Genomic DNA, 17317 nt, shown 5'->3' on the forward strand with positions numbered 1-17317 from the left:
CCCTGATCTCCAAATAGTTTTCATCCCCGGCTCTTAAAGCATTGTGTTTTCTTCTGGAGCATTGGTTTGAACCTTCTGTAATAGTTGCATATGAGTCCCTCAGTTGTCCTCAGTGTGAAAAGATGGATCTCAAAATCATACAGTTATTGTTGGAAAGGGTTCAAATACACAAAAATGCTGAAAAACCAAAGAATTTGTGGGACCTGAAGGACTTTTCTGAAGAACAGCAGACAAGTTTAACTGTTCAGGACAAACAAGGGACTCATGAACAACTATCACTAAACAAAAAAAACACAGCTGTGGATTATTCAGGAAACAACACAGTATTAAGAATCAAGGGGATGTAAACTTTTGAACAGGGTCATTTTTTTTATAAATTCAACTCTTGTTATTTCATAAAATAAAATAAAAAACATGCTTTTGGTATGATTCCTGTTATTTTGGTAAAATGATTAACATTTCGCAGATTCTGCAAGGTGTATGCAGTTTTCACCCTGTCCCTTTAACCACCTCTGTATGTTTTGGTATCTCACCCACTCCATGCTCCATACCTAATCATGGTAAAATCACTGTAATGCACTGTGTCATAGCCTTTTCCTTTATTTAAACCCAAGTATCATTCAATCCGATTTGTTTTTGTGTTGAGCGGCGTGTCTGTGTGTCATAGTAGGGCAGAGAGGTGCGTAAGGCGTTGTGATCAGGGTGTGGCACTGCGCTACACTCATTCTCTGTCTTCCTCTCTCTCTCTCTCTCTCTCTCTCTCTCTCTCTCACTGGAGCTTCTCGCTCATCCTGCTGGAGCAGATGGACCAGACACATGGGGCGGCACTCACTGCAGAGACCGAGAGAGAGAGAGGGAAGGGTGTGGGTATGGGCTGTATTTAGCGCAGGACACACTCTGCCACCCTTGTGTGTGACAGATAAAGGACAGGAGAGTGAATAAGGGTCTCTACTGTTTACACAGGCCCTATTTTAAAGTCAACATGAAACTTGATTTATGTTAATACTCGATCGTGCATGATTAATAATGCAGCCGTTTTAAATATTGCCGCAGTTGACACTAGAATTGAATGCTGTTTACTGTCAGTGTAATAAACGTTATGGCAATAATAGCAAATAACAATATATTAACAAAATATGATTCCCAACACTATGGAACATTACAAGTAACACAAGTAGCCCAAATGGACTGCAGGTTAACTTCATGTTAAGGGTTAATAGTATAAAACCGCTAGATTATGAGCTAAATGTTTAATTAGCTAAGCTACCTGTGCTTTAGCTTTTCAAACATGCTGTTCTGCACTTAATCGAACAGATGATAGGAGATGTGCTGAGCGAACCACTCCTAAGAAACCTGTTTAATAAACGATGGCTCGGTTAATGGGTCGTCACGAGTGTTTGCCAGCATCGGGGAATGTGCTGACTCTAGCTAAAGCGTTCAAAACAACACAGTGCTGTTGAAATATTAAACACTTGGCAGAGATATCTGACCGCTATACAGTATTGGTTTGTCTTGTGATGTTGTGCGTAATCACAAAGCAGATGAAACGAAACAATAGTTTGATTCACTGTGGATAGACGACGAGAGCTCTGTGAAACATTGTAATGTCTCTAGGAGCGTCCGCATTTAATAATTGGGCAACGGATAGTGTGCGTGTGGTTGTGTTTGTGTGATAAGAGGACTTGGAAGAATTACAGCTGATTCTCTGTGTACCTGGATGTTTTCTAAAAAAAATCTGGTGGACTAGATTATGGAGAAATCTCAGGACAACATGTTCAGGTTTCCACATTTGACCGCAAAATCAAAAAAAGAGAGTGAATTTATATTTGGCATAAAGCGATGAAGCCCTGCATAAAAAGTACTCACTTTTTTACTTGTTCTGCCAACATTTTCACTGGCCTTACCACAAAGGAATGGAATGATACATTTTTATTTTTAGATTTGATAGAAATATGTAATTTTTTGTATACAGTTGAGGTCTAAAGTTTACATCCCCTTTTCAGAAGCTGCAAAATGTTTATTTTACCCACATAAGAGGGATCATACAAAATGCATGTTATTGTTTATTTAGTATTGACCTGAAGAAGATATTTCACGTAAAAGATGTTTATCGTCCAATCAAAAATCACCCCTTGATTCTTAGGGGCTCGGTAACATTGGGAGCTCTTTATGCATTGTTTTTCCTTCTAGAGCATCAGTAAATGTTTGAACCTTCTGTAATAGTTGCATATGAGTCCCTCAGTTGTCCTCAGTGTGAAAAGATGGCTCTCAAAATCATACAGTCATAGTTGGAAAGGGTTCAAATACACAAAATCAAGGGGATGTAAACTTTTGATCAGGGTCATTTTTATCAATCCAATTATTAATTTTTCTTGTGGACTATATGTTAACATCTGCTATGTTAAATATCTTATTCAGGTTAGTACTTGCATTTTGTATGATCCCTCTTATTTTGGTCAAATAATTAACATTTTGCATATTCTGCAAGGGGGTGTAAACTTTTGACATCAACTGTATAACTGTATAATGGAAATTAGCATTGCTTGTTTAACTCCATAAATTTATAAAAATGCTTAAAACAAACAAACAAACAAACAAAAAAACATACTGACTGCTTTGTGGTCTAAACCTAAACCTGATCAATGTTAGACACCTATATAGTATTATCTGGGTGACAAATCAGCAGAATTCACAACAACAATGTGGAATACATCACAGAAAACCAAACATTTCTCTTTGCCCTTACTCTGGCTGGGCCCCTGGATTCATCCTATCCATCCCCCAAAAGTACAGAGCCCCATGACAGCGACAGATTCAAAGTTAATTTTTCTGTTTCTTAAGTGCTCACATGTCTAAATGGTATGTGTCATGTGACCGAGCTTTAGATTTGATGCTGTATGTTTGTGACTGGGGTCAAACTTAAGGATGACCCAGTAACACAGCAAAGCTAGTTAATCATTTCTAAAAAACATTCCTCATGAGAGACAAGAGCTCTGTTTCAAAACTTGCTGAGAATCATGTTCCATAAAGATATTTTGTAAAATTCCTATTGTAAATTTATCAAAGCGTAATTTTTGATTAGTAATATGCATCGCTAAGAAGTTCATTTGAACAACTTTTTTGTTCAATCTAAAACGATTTTCTCAATATTTAGATTTGTTTGCAGTCTCAGATTCCAGATTTTTAAATATTCCTAACAAACATCAATGAAAGCTTATTTTTTCAGCCTTCAGATCCCAATTTCTAAAAATGGACCCTTATGGCTGATTTTGTGGTCCGGGGTCACATATTAGTATCAACACCAGTGGACAATATTGGCAAATGCTCTGTATCTTTAAAGCCAAAGGTATTCTAATTGGCTGTAAAAGTTTTTATCGCTCATTAGTTAGAGAAGTCATCATAAAAGTGATTCCAATTATATTATTTCTCTGTTGTTGTCATTGTGATGCAATGTGATGAACGATTATTAAAACTGTAGTTATTGTCCATGGTATGAATGAGTCTTTAACAGCCGATTTAGATGCTAGCATCAAAATATCTGAAAAAAATACTGCATGAGAAAACCAATCCATTGATGCTCTGTTGTTAGCATGTCGCTAAGCTAATGAGCTAATGTTAAACACTTTAAAGCGCAACCAAAAAGGCAAAGCTTGTTAGCTGGTCTGTTCTGGTGAGCTTGTTGCAGTGCAATCTGGAAACTAGATGCCTAGATGAACTAGATTTTGTAACACTGGCATATGGCTATATGTTTCACACTGCTCTCTCTCTGTCTCCTTCTCTCATGTTCAGGCCGTGTGGGATGCCCCCACCCAGCCGCTGACGGCCTACTCATGCTCAATGGTAATTATGATAATTAGCTACATTTGTTTTGTTTTTCTGTCTGTAATGCATTACTAAACAGTCCTACCAATGTAGACCTGGACATCCATATGTTTTTGATAAAGATGGGCTGCCTGAAACAAGTTGCTATTTACATTGATTTAACATACTGTAACGTAGATGTGTGTTAGCATTCAGGACAACTTTATTATTATTATTATTATTATTATTATTATAGTATTTATATTGCTGTTTAATTGTAATTGTTTGCCCAGTCATACCTTTGAGAACGTTGAAGGTTGCAGTACCTTTGTACCATAAATTATTTTAAAGATGTGTTTTATAATGTATTACTATGTTTTTTTAATTATGGCCTTAGTGCAGTGTGGAGCTTGGTGTCTTCATCTATCTTTCTGAAATACTCTGTTCAGGCATGTTCTTCGGTTTAACAGCTTTCATACTTATTAGTCATATTGCTTTGGTTTGGCTCGTTTCGCCACTCTCTCAAATGTTCTCGCTTAATTTACGTTGATGTAATATTGATTGTCGTAATGTTATGTTACACATATTTTCCTGTTGTTTTTGCATCCGAGTTACAAATGAATAGTTCCGCAATGGGAATTCAGCAATTTAGCATTATCATTTGATACATGGTGAGGTAATCCTCTCTGACCAATCAGCTTGCTGCATCCAGACAGAATGTCTGCCAGTAGGGCTCCATCCATTTTTAGCCAGCGTGACTGAACTCTTGCTCGTTGTGTTTGGCTGGGCGGATATACACTTGGTTTGGATCAGTCTCTGAAGCTGCACAGGATTGTGCTTTGCTTCCTATGTGATGACATATTTTAGCAACAGCTGTTGCTTTCTTTTTTGGTTAATTGGATCATCATAGATTATACTCTAAAAATAACTGTTGTTATAGCCAAAAGGCTTTGTTTTGTTTGCTTTGTGTCTTTAATCAGTAGTCAAGCGTCACTATTGCTATTGGTTAGTGATCTGAACAAACCCCTAACCAGATGTATTACACACTTTTATAGAGGTCCATAGAGGTACATTGATAGACTGACCTGAGCCATGTCTAGAGACTAGATTATCAGTTTTGGCAATGGACTTTGAATCAGTCCAGTGGTCGATTTTGTGATGAGCAGGGTGGTCCATATAAAGCAATATATGTGACCCTGGACCACAAAACCAGTCTTAAGTAGCATGGGTATATTTGTAGCAATAGCCAAAAATACATTGTATGATTTAAAATTACATATTTTTCTTTAATGCCTAAAATCGTTAGGATATTAGTTAAAGATCATGTTTTTTCACCCTCAGATTCCAGACTTTCAAATAGCTGTATCTCAGCCAAATATTGTCCTATCCTAACAAACCATACATCAGTGGAAACCTTATTTATTCAAAAATTTACCAGGGTCCAGGGTCACATATGTGATCAGACTATTAAATACAGAGGTCTTTAACCCTACTTTCTCCAAGGTGTGTCAAAAAATGCCTAGTAGGTACTATATTTGGTTAACCTACTTGGCGATTGTACATAGTATGAATTTGAGAAATATGAATGGATTTGGACATATTACTTCCGCCATGTTGTACTACCATGAATAAATCCTCTCCCATGGCTTCACGAGATAGTAAAGTGTCCTTCGAACACACACTTTAAAATTTCGAAAGGTCATCCAGGTAGTTTTCGCCTACTGTGAATTCGGATGTGTTACAGTTTTCACCTACTCTATGGTATCAAAGTAGGCATATTTGGACGAAACACCAGTGTCCCACAGAGTTTATTTCCAACTCTCTTCAAACCAACCTGAAACAGCTAATCAGTGTTATTAGGACCACTTGAAAAATCACAGGCAGGGGTGTTGAAGCAGGTTGGAAATAAACTATGCCAGACATTGGGTCTCCAAGAGCAGGGTTAAAGATCTCTGATTTAATCTTAGGATCTTAAGTTTCTTTTTCAACTGTGAAGCAAATAGCTAGGCCAGTGTTACCATGCCGTGCATGTACAGTCTTAGTGTACAGAGTATAAGCAGTTGGAAAAATTGTTTTTGCATTAAGCATGTATTGTATACAAACCCTAGCGTACATGTAAAAAACATAGAAAATCCTGCTAGTATGCATTCAAGCACTGGATTCTTAGTGCTGAGACTTACTGGTGAAACAGAGAAACTAAACAATGGCAATAATTAAAAATATCGGTTCCGATACTGAAAATATCGGTAGTGGTCAACCGATATATCTTGGTGTACACAATCTACATGCAGCCAGATTTTTGTGTTTGACAACAGCACAATTGCAAGTGATTTGAGAAAGGATCCACTAAATATAACACACTTAAAAGGTTTGTGAACTCAATCAAGTTCAACACAGAGAACACCTGGGTCTTCAAGCACCTTGAACACCCGAGCATTGTGGCAGGAAGCCACCAAATGCATATTCTTCTATTAATTTCTAAGGAAAGTGAAGTGTAAGCAAAAAAAAGTAGGAACAAAAGAGGGTTAATGGGATTGGGACCAACCTTTCCTGGGCTGGGTTTCCCAAATGCATTGTTCTTTGAGACCTGCGGTGCTAATGGGGCTGGAATCTACTTAGGCTTACGATGCTTTTGAAAAACGCAGGCCTGATCATGTGCATACACAGCTCTGACAGTCTTATCTGCTGTTGAACTGGTTGTGGAGCTTGTTTATAGTCACATGAGCGAGAAGGTGTGAGTATAGATCACATGATTTTTAAGAGCTTTTGCTAATGTTGGTCAGTTGATCCATTAGAATGTGTGCTGTGCGTCATGTGATTATTCGGAATGGCAAGTGAAGTGGTTTTATGGAATATTGTGCTTTTAGGAATAAGAGCTTAATTTTTGTTTCTTCGTTCGGTATCAAAAACAAAAGCTCTTTTTAAAGGAGTAGTTCACAGATAATGTACTCACCCCCTTGTCATCCAAGATGTTCATGTCTTTCTTTCTTAAGTCATAAAGAAATTGTTTTTTGGGTAAAACATTTCATTTTTCTCCATATGGACTTATATGGTGCCCCGAGTTTGAACTTCCAAAATGCAGTTTAAATGCAGCTTCAAACAATCCCAAATGCGGTTGTAAACGATCCCGAAATCGCTGTTTTACCTTTTTTGTTAAGGGTGTTTGATCTTCTTTGCATGCTCACTTTGCAAACACTGGGTTGGTACTTCTGCAGCGATGTAGGATGATTTCGAAATTATTTTTAAGGTTCAGGGAGAAAATAAGTTGGGAGTTTTTCGACATACCCTAACTGTCATGAACTGGAAAAAGCAGAGTTCAGGCAGAGCAAGACAAGATGAGCGTTTGAGGTTAAAAAGTATATAAATTATAATAGAAAAATAAAAATAACTGATCATTTCGCTAGATAAGACCCTTCTTCCTCGGCTGGGATTATTTACAGCCACATTTGGGATCGTTCTAAGCCACATTTAAACTGCTTTTTGATAGTTCAAACTCGGGGCACCATAGAAGTCCACTATATGAAGAAAAGTCCTGAAATGTTTTTTCTCAAAAAACATAATTTCTTTACGACTGAAGAAAGAAAGACACAGACATCTTGGATGACAAGTGGTATTGTCTGTAAATTTTTGTTCTGGAAGTGAGCTTCCTCTTTAAGAGGAACTATCACAGCTAAAATCTTTAGCACAACCTTATACCGACCTTTCAGTTTTCTGAAAAAGACACATTTATGGTGGTTTTGATGCTGGTTTATCTAGCCGTGGGCAGTATATCAATCGTTTAAATAAAAAAATAAAAAAATCCAACATTTTCAGCCATTTAATGTCAGTTTGTACAAAGTTAACGTGATTGTTGTAAAATGCAGTCTACTGCAGCTTTCCAACACAGTCTTATGACAATTCATAGCTAATTTACATTTTGGTAAATCGGTTTTGAATTCATATGAATGCATTAGATTTTGTTTGCATATTTCATTAGGGTTAAAGCTGCAGCTTATTGTTTTTTAATCCAGAATTGTGCTGTATGTTTTTCAACAAATCAGTTAATACAAATTTGTAGTAAAATTGGGTTGCACCTAATGAAAATACACAATACATACATCAGTAAACATTTGCCTGTATTTACACAATCATGAAGTTAAGCGTTCAGTCAGTTATTTCATAGTGTTCTGTATTGTTTTTGTTCACATGCAGCCAGGAGCTATGGGAGACGACGAGGTAAAATCCACTGTTCGTTACGCTATCTGTGTTAGCATGGCATTATTATGTGTCTGTGTATGGTGTATATGTGTGTACGCTGCTCTTTGTGACCACTAGCAACAACTTTTGATGACTTTATCAATATAATAGAGTCTTACTTGTGTTTTTGAGGCTTGTACTGGCTGAGTACCACAGTTCACTGACACAAGCCGTGATTTGTATGCATTGACACGCATAAATTAATTGCATTGGTACCCTGATAGCACACGTACATCTCAGAGACATCTATTTGACGTCTGCAGTTACATCTGCAAGACGTAGTTTGCTCATCTGCAATACGTCTATTGGACGTTTCCTATCAGATGTCAAATAGACGTCTATTAGATGTGTTTAAGATGTTTATGATTTAGAATGTATGTAAAACTGACATCTTACAGCTGTCTGCCAGACGTTTGTACACAGCAGATGCTTTCTAGATCAAACAGACATCTTGCAGACGTATGTGTGCTATCTGGGATCTATCTCAGGTGGTCTGATCTCAAATGGACAGCCCTAAATACAAGTTTAACCAAAACAAGGGCCTTTGTTTTGAGACGTATGGTCCTTATCTCCAATAGTAGTTGCATTTGAGACACATTAAGCCAGTGTTTTTCAACCTTTTTTGAGCCAAGGTACATTTTTACTTGAAAAAAAATCACAAGGCACACCAACAATCGAAACTGTAAAAAAATGAAACTCTGTAGCCTATATTAACAATATACAGCCATTCTTATCGAAGTGTCTTGAACAGGAATCAAATAAACACAACCTGGGCCTGTTTGGATGAACACAGAGCTGATATCCTAGCAGGAATTGAAGAAAGACACACACAAAGCTCTTCCTCAACAGCTCTCTCTCGAATTTTCTTATACAAACATAACGAATGCACTTCAAAACTAAGTTTTCATATTTAAATTCAGGAATCACGAATATGACAAAATAATATTATTTTATACATATATTAATTGTTTAGCTATAATAGTTGTATCAAATGAATAAGGAAATTATAGTGCCTTGAATTTATTAAGTAGGCTAATGTTTAATTTAGTTCGTTTCGCTCTCTGGAAATGTAAAGAAAAAATATCGTTTTTACTTGGAATTCGTTTTTAATCCCTGGTTTTAAACAAGCATATACATGAGATAATTTATATATTATTGCTTGAATAAACGTTTACAAATAGTGCTAGAAATTTTATAATTAAAGAAATTAAACAGGCATAGGCCTTTGAAAAGACATAGTGAAATGTGTCTAATAATTCCAAAAAGAAAGAGAAGCATTGGACATAATCAAAATATTTGAGACATTTATTAGGAATACCATTTTCTTAACAATTAAGATGCTGCATGTGTTTATCCAGTCTAATCGAAGTGTGCCTCTCTCCCCCGACTTTCCCAACAAAAATCCCACCCCCTCTCAGAAAATACATAAAACTGACATTACTGAGTTATATGTGTTTAAAAGTAGCCTATTAAAATGGTACAATGGCATTGCTCAGTTCAACGTGTTGGAAATCGGGCATTTTGTCCCGTGTCAGCATTTATTCAACAGTTAATAACGCTCAACATTCAAAAGCTAAATATTATTCAGCCAATAAAGTGTAGGTCTATGTATTTCGTAGAAAATTGTGTCTAGTACTATATAAATTACAAAGGTTTAATTGGCATCTTTATTTCAAACGACCCGACCGACCGCGACCCGAATATCATTAAAAATATTTTGGATGACCGCAGGCGGTATATCTCCTCACGCATGCGCAAAAAGCACCTTCTAGTTTGTAGTCGGATGTCGTCAGTTCGGTGTGTTCGAGCTCAGTTTAAGTGCCCAGACGCCCGCAGACGCAGATTTTGTATCGTATTCTCACTAGCCACAATGCCACTGTCACTGCTACCTGTCACATCCAGGCATCACTAATTCTCGTCTCGAAATACAAGGCAATTACCTATCTGCTGCCACCTATTGATATGGAAGAGTATGACATGATTACTCTGCCGGTGTCACTAGACAGCGCAGACACTCGACAATGGCATATTATTCGCAGACAATAACTTATTAGTTTTCAAAAAATGTTTTAGACCAATTAGGTGAAATTTAATAATTTCCCACGGCACACCTGACGATCTCTCACGGCACACTAGTGTACCGCGGCACAGTGGTTGAAAAACACTGCATTAAGCTGATCAGATCACTCAAGATGGACGTTAATACCAGGTGTAAACAAGTGTCCTCACCTGTCATTAATTTTTTAACAGGACGTTCCTCACTCTTCCCCATTGACGACGGTCTTCTAGACGATGGCCATGGCAACCAGGGGGTCCCGGGGGTCCTGGGGTCTCCTCACTGTTACCCCCATCAGAACGGGGAGCGCATCGAGAGGTTCTCCCGTAAAGTTTTTGTGGGCGGTCTGCCTCCTGACATCGATGAAGGTTCGTTTGAACTATATTGTATTAAATGTCTAGAAAACCAGTTCTTTAAAACACACCTAAACCAGCTAATCAAAGTAAAAGTGGAGAATAAAGTCTTCAGAATCAAAGTCTCCAGAAATTTCCAGACAAGTGTGTTGGAGTGATATGGATTGGAAACCCAGGTCTGGATGTTTTATACACTCTCAGTTGTTTCGTCAGCTGGTCCGAACCAACCTTGCCCTTACCAAAAATTAGTATACTTCAAGGTTTTTATATTAAGTATATTTACATTTAAGTATACTTTGTGTAGTAAGTATACAAATACCAGTGTACTAGTAGTACTATTACTTTTAAGTGTACTATTTTAATACTTCTTGGGACTAAATTGGCCCACTTTCTAGTATATAAAAGTATAATTTTAAGTATACTTCAAGTATACCAGTAGTAAACTGAGTACACAACTAGTTTACATCTATGTTTTCAGTTTGTACACACTCGTGCCAAAAAGAAGTATACTTCAAATTTATTTTATTAAGTATACTTAAGTAAAGTTCAAGTATATTTTTAAGTATACTTTGTGTAGTAAGTATAAATTATTAGTGTACTAGTAGTATACTTTTAAGTGTACTATTTCAATACTCCTTGGGACTAAATTGGCCCACTTTCTAGTATATAAAAGTATACTTTTAAGTATACTTTAAGTATAACAGTAATGAACTAAAGTACAGTTCAAGTATATATTTTAGTATACTTTATATACTAAGTATACAAATATCAGTGTACTAGTAATATACTTTTAAGTGTACTATTTCAATATTACTTGGGACTAAATTGGCCCACTTTCTAGTATATAAAAGTACTTACTTTTAGGTATACTTTAAGTATAACAGTAGTAAACTGAGTTCAACAGCTAGTGTGCATCTATGTTTTTAGTTTGTACTGCAAATATACTGAAAGTGAACTTATTGGTATACTGATAGTTTACTAATTAAATATTTTTATGCATTTTTAGTACACTTGGAAGTATAGTCCAAGTAAACTACTTGTTTAGTAGTTTTATACTGTAAGGCCCAATCCCAACTCTATTTTCTACCCCTTCGCCTTCCCCTCGCCCCTTCCCCTTGTCCCTTGAAACAAAGTGGAAAGGGGAAGGTCTAAAATATTTGCCCTAAGAAATGGGACACCACTACAACACTGTTATACGTCATCATACATTGTCGCTAGTTCCTAATGTTACGTCAGAGGACATGCGCCGATGTTTATCACTCATTCCAAGATGTCAAAAATGTTGTCATGTTGCAAAAAATACAAATGTACGGTGTACGCACCGTTCATTCACATGTACATATATGGCCGTAAGCAAAACAAACAACGCGTTATCACATGCGCGGCAAATTGCTAATCAGTGTAGTGGTGCCGGGAGAAGTGGGTATGCTTCATTTGTGAATTTCGTTTTGAACTTTCTATTTGAACGCATTCGTTTACTGGATCCTTGGACTAAAATGTTTACAGGGGTTCACTGGTTTAAGAAATTTCTGATCGTAAAAATCTGCTTCTTTTTTTTTTTGTAAGGTATCGTTTTTATTATTATGTACTGATTTAAATTACTGGTGCGGGAGACGGAGCGGGCGCAGGTGCATTAGGCGCAATCATCAAATACATTTCAAAGCAAGCCGGCGCCACGGTCCTGACTGCATCATGACTGTCTTTATTGGGTGTTTTTTAGCGAATATTTACATTTATTCATATGAGTGGATGTGGTGGACTGCCATGATTTTGGCTAATGCAGGACACTATCTGAATAATGCGCATCAGAGGGGATTTAAAAAGTATGTATACACCGTATACCTGCGTACACCCTCCACTACACCACCGTTGCAAATTGCCGTGCCACTGGTCTTTCATGTTTCTAACATGCAGTCAAGTGTATATGACATAAAAATATATTTTGTAATATCGTGCAATCAGTGATATCTGCTAGCAAACTTTAGCGATTTTTTTGCAAACGTTTATTTACAAAACAACACCATAAACACAAACACAAGATTGAAGGAAATATACATATAATGAAACATTGTCATGAAAATCCTTACTAAAGGCAAAAATTACTTATATTTATGAGTCTGCTTGCTCGAGTGAGCAGCCATGTTGGAAATTTCTCTTAGCCCTTCGTTTGAAGTGAGGTCCTGAAAAATCTTCGTTTGGAGGGCTATCTGGCCCTTCCCCTTACCCCTACCCCTCCAACCAAAAGAGAAATGAGACACCCCTACCCCTTCACGTGAACGCGCCAAACGGAGGGGTAGGGCTAAGTGTAGGGGTAAGGGGTAGAATTGGGATTGAGCCTTAGTATACTCGTAAGTTTTCTTTAAGTGAACTTTACATCATACTTTAAGTATACTACTATGTCCTTATTTAGGTATTATTTTGTATATATTTTGTTATATGAATATCTGGACAAAATATCAAAAGAAAGAACAGGGTATCTGCTTGTAAACAAAAAAATATTCTAGCTTCATGCGTTCTTTTTTATAAACACTTGAATGTGGGTAAGTTTTATAAATAATAAATAAATAAACAACATTTTGAACAAAAAGCTAATAAAAAGACTATTAATGATAATCAGAAACGTAGATGGAGTCGATCAACACCTCAAAGCTTGACAGTCATTATTACCTCTTCATGGGTCAACATTTTATTCCATAATGGTACACAGTTTTCCATATCAATGGTTTTGATGCTGTTTTATGTCTGAGGATTGTGTTAGATTACATGTGGAAGCATCTGTTGTTTCGGTTTCTTCGTCACTTGTGTTTTGGAAATTCTGTTCAGAAGATGTGCAATAGCGCCCCTAGTGTATAACAACGAAAACACAGATTCTTAGAGCACAAATATAGCTCAAATGTATCTAGAATTTTTCCAAGTATAAGTCAAGTATACCTAAATGTCATTTTAAGTATATTTCTGAGAAGTACATAAAAAGTGTATTTTCCTATTTTTTTAGTTTAAAAGAAGTATACTAATAGCACACTTGAATAAACGTCTTTTTCGTAAGGGTATTTATGTTTTGCACATCAGTTTTAGTCTTGCCCGGAAGCCACAGATTTGTTTCTGGCATCTCCTGGTGGCAGGTTACTGATAACAGCACAGAGACGCACAAAACCTAAAACCTCCTCAGTTGCAGATCTGCAAACAAAATGGCTGCCGCTGATAAGAGATGCTGATTTACTGTCATTGGGAGGAGAATTTGAGGACAAGTTTATATCAGGGAACTTCATCTTGTAGATATGTTAAACAGGGTTTGCTTAGTGATCAGGGCTGCACTGAAACACGGTGAAATTTGCATTTTTTAATCTTTTAACCTCTATTGTTTGTTTTTCCTGTACTCATGCAGATTAAAATCATTACGTTTCCTGTATGAAAAAAGGGTCTGCCACAGTTTCTGTTGCTGCTCTCTCTCTTCTCTTCTCTCTATCTGACTCTCACGGTCTCATCTTTCCCACAGATGAAATCACAAGCAGTTTTCGGCGCTTTGGTCATCTGGTTGTTGATTGGCCACACAAAGCAGAGAGCAAGTCTTACTTCCCCCCTAAAGGTACTTTTATAAAACCCACCACATTTATAATAGGGCAAAAACAGCATGTAATATTTTCATCTGCATGGACATACTATATAGACACTATGAATGTTTTTCACATTGTAGTCTTCATAACTGTGACGTATTATATGTGACCCTGGACCACAAAACCAGTCATAAGGGTCATTTTTTAAGTAGATAAATAAGCTTTCCATTGATGTATGGTATGTTAGGATAGAACAATATTTGTCCGAGATACAACTATTTGAAAATCTGGAATCTGATGGTGCAAAAAAAAAAAAAATCTAAATATTGAGAAAATCTCCTTTAAAGTTGTCCAGATTAAGTTCTTAGCAATGCATATTACTAATCAAAAATTTAATTTTGATATATTTATGATAGGAAATTTACAAAATATCTTCATGGAACATGATCTTTACTTAATATCCTAATGATTTTTGGCATAAAAGAAAAATCTATCATTTTGACCCATGCAATGTATTTTTTGCTATTGCTAGTGAGAATAGCAAAATAAAGTAAACTGTGACATATTATACCCAAATATTCTTTATACAATGAACTACCAGTAAAATTGATAAATGTGGGACCAAAAATTTGATTTGACACTTTGACCTGACCATGTTTTGTTGCATACTTTTCTATCAAATTCATCTGACATTATCAAGATGAATTTGTTCTGACAAACAAGTTTCTAGAGTTTCAAGTTTCTAAACCAGAGACGACTTGGAGACTCCAGACTTGGAGTCCGAGTCAAGTCTGAAGTCTTTGTCACTGCAGTCTGAGTCAAGTCTCGAGTTATAATTAGCCTACATGATTATTTTGAAATGTTCTTAGCCTACAGAATAATAATGCTAAATTTAGATCAGAAACATCTTGTCACATCTGGTTTGAACAGAGTCAAAAAATGCTTGTCTTGTTTCCAGCCAAAATATCTAAAAATTCTTAAATCAAGAAGGATTTTCTAGACAAGTAAAAATTATTTTCTTGTTTTCAAAAAAAATAAGTCAAAATTTAGTGGGTTTTTGCTTATAACAATCAAAATAATCTAATTTTAAACAGAAAACAAGATTATTTTTCTTACCATATTGGCAAATTATTTAGCTAATTAACGCACTTAATTTTGACTAGTTTTTTGTGAAAACAAGGCAATAATTTTTACCTTCTTGATTTAAGGATTTTTAGATATATTTTGGCTTGAAACAAGAGAGTGAAGCATTTTTTGCAGTAAATAAAGTAAACTGTGACACAGTATACCCAAAAATTCTTAATAGAGTGGACTACTAGCAAAAAATGCTTTTCTTACCTAGATTTTTTGTCTTGTTTCCAGCCAAAATCTCTCTTAAATCAAGTATTTTCTAGATGAGTTTTCAGAAAAAAAAAGAAAAAAAAAGTTAAAATTAAGTGTGTTTTTGTTTGAATCAAGCTAAATAATCTGCCATTGGGTAAGAAAAATAATCTTGTTTTCTATTTGAAATAAGATTATTTTGCTGGGTCTAAGCAAAAACTCACTTAATTTTGACTGTTTTTTTTTTTGTGAAAACAAAACCAGAAATCCTTCTTCAATTAAGAATTAAGATATTTCAGCTGGAAACAAGACAAAACATCTAGGAAAGAAAAGCATTTTTTTGCAGTGAATGTTATCTGACATTATCAAGATGAATTTGTTCTGACAGTTTAACTCTTGAGTTTTTAAACTATAGTAGCTAAACTGTAATAATGTGAGAAATGTTGAAGGTGTCTGAATACATTTTGGTTGAATGATTGAAATTGTAATAATGAATGTTATTTAGAACAAGCGAGGTTCACCCAGTGCTTCTGGTTGCTGTGATCTTTAGTTGTTATTCATTCAGTCAGAAATCATATGTTACACAGAGCTCAGACTGATTGAGTGTGATGTGGACTGTTGTCTAGGTTACGCCTTCCTCCTGTTCCAAGAGGAGAGCTCAGTTCAGGCTCTGATTGAAGCCTGTCTGGAGGAGGATGGGAAACTCTACCTGTGTGTATCCAGCCCTACCATCAAAGACAAGCCTGTGAGTCCAAATACACACATAAGTCTTATTTATAAAGTGTCAAAGTGATGCGTGGAAAGAGGTTTTTTTTTTTTTCATTTAATAATAAACCTTCAGTTCCAAAACAGAATAAACACCACTAAATATTTCCTGCATCTTTTCTTAACTACTGTCTGACAAATGCCACTCTATTTTCAAAGTAGTTTTGTTGCTTTGGAAAAAAAAGACATGAATTTACTTTTGAATACGCTTTCATTCGGAATGTTCTCTAACTGCAAAAAAGCGCACTTTAGCATGCTTTTAAAAAGAATATACTTTAAAAGAATATACTTAATTGTAAACTCAATATAATGGACACTTAAATGCATGTTATTTGCAATTAAATGAAAATGCATTATAGTTTAAATTTATATTAAATGCATGTAGTTGAACTTTTTATTTTTTCTAATTTTCTATTGTCTCTGAAATATGGTAAAAGTGTGCTGCTGAATATACTGGCAAGCATTTATGCTAAACTAAAATATACTTTAATGTCACTTCTATTGAAATTTGTGTCATGTATTTAAAATATTAGACATTAGACATTTATAATGATGAAGTTGCAGTTTAAAAAGATTACTTTTTACGATTATGGAAATAATATACTCTAAAAGAATATACTTAAGTGTAAACTCAATGTAATGGACACTTAAATGCATGTTATTTGCAATTATATGAAAATGCATTATAGTTTAAATTTATATTAAATGCATGCAGTTGAACTGTGTCTAATTTCTTTTCATAATTACTTCTGTTGTCTTTGAAATATACTGACAAGCATTTACACTGCAAAAACAGTTTTTTTTAGTGAGTTTTTTTGTCTTGTTTTCAGCCAAAATATCATTCTTAAATTAAGAAGGATTTTCTAGACGAGTAAAAATTATTGTCTTTTTTTCAGAAAAAATAAGTTAAAATTAAGGAAATGTTTGCCTGAAACAAGCAAAATAATCTGCCACGGGGGTAATAATCTTGTTTTCTGCTTGAAATAAGACTATTTTGCTTACCCCATTGGCTGATTATTTTGCTTGTTTTAAGCAAAAACTCACTTTTTATTTTTCTTTCTGACAACAAGACAATAATTTTCACTTGTTTAGAAAATCTTTCTTGATTGAAGACTTTTTAGATATTTTGGCTGGAAACAAGACAAAAAAGTCTAAGTAAGAAAAGCATTTTTTGCAGTGTTTGCATAACTAAAATATACTTTAATGTAATTTCTATTGAAATTTGTATGTCA

At 35.4% G+C, this 17317-nt stretch overlaps 1 protein-coding gene across 3 annotated transcripts in view; it reads left to right on the forward strand.

Annotated features, from left to right (window-relative positions):
- cpeb2 (cytoplasmic polyadenylation element binding protein 2) overlaps window positions 1-17317 on the forward strand; it is a 45285-nt gene that overhangs the window by 21418 nt on the left and 6550 nt on the right. Inside the window, exons 4-8 of one of the 3 annotated variants that reach the window (XM_073822939.1) lie at window positions 3790-3840; window positions 7993-8016; window positions 10288-10461; window positions 13943-14032; window positions 15947-16065. In XM_073822939.1, coding sequence (XP_073679040.1) covers window positions 3790-3840; window positions 7993-8016; window positions 10288-10461; window positions 13943-14032; window positions 15947-16065 — 458 coding nt within the window. The remainder of the gene's footprint in view (window positions 1-3789; window positions 3841-7992; window positions 8017-10287; window positions 10462-13942; window positions 14033-15946; window positions 16066-17317) is intronic. The other 2 variants (XM_073822940.1, XM_073822941.1) reach the window with 2 other exon arrangements.

This window comes from Garra rufa, chromosome 18 (assembly GCF_049309525.1).
Source record: "Garra rufa chromosome 18, GarRuf1.0, whole genome shotgun sequence".
In the NCBI taxonomy this organism is placed as follows: Eukaryota; Metazoa; Chordata; class Actinopteri; order Cypriniformes; family Cyprinidae; genus Garra; species Garra rufa.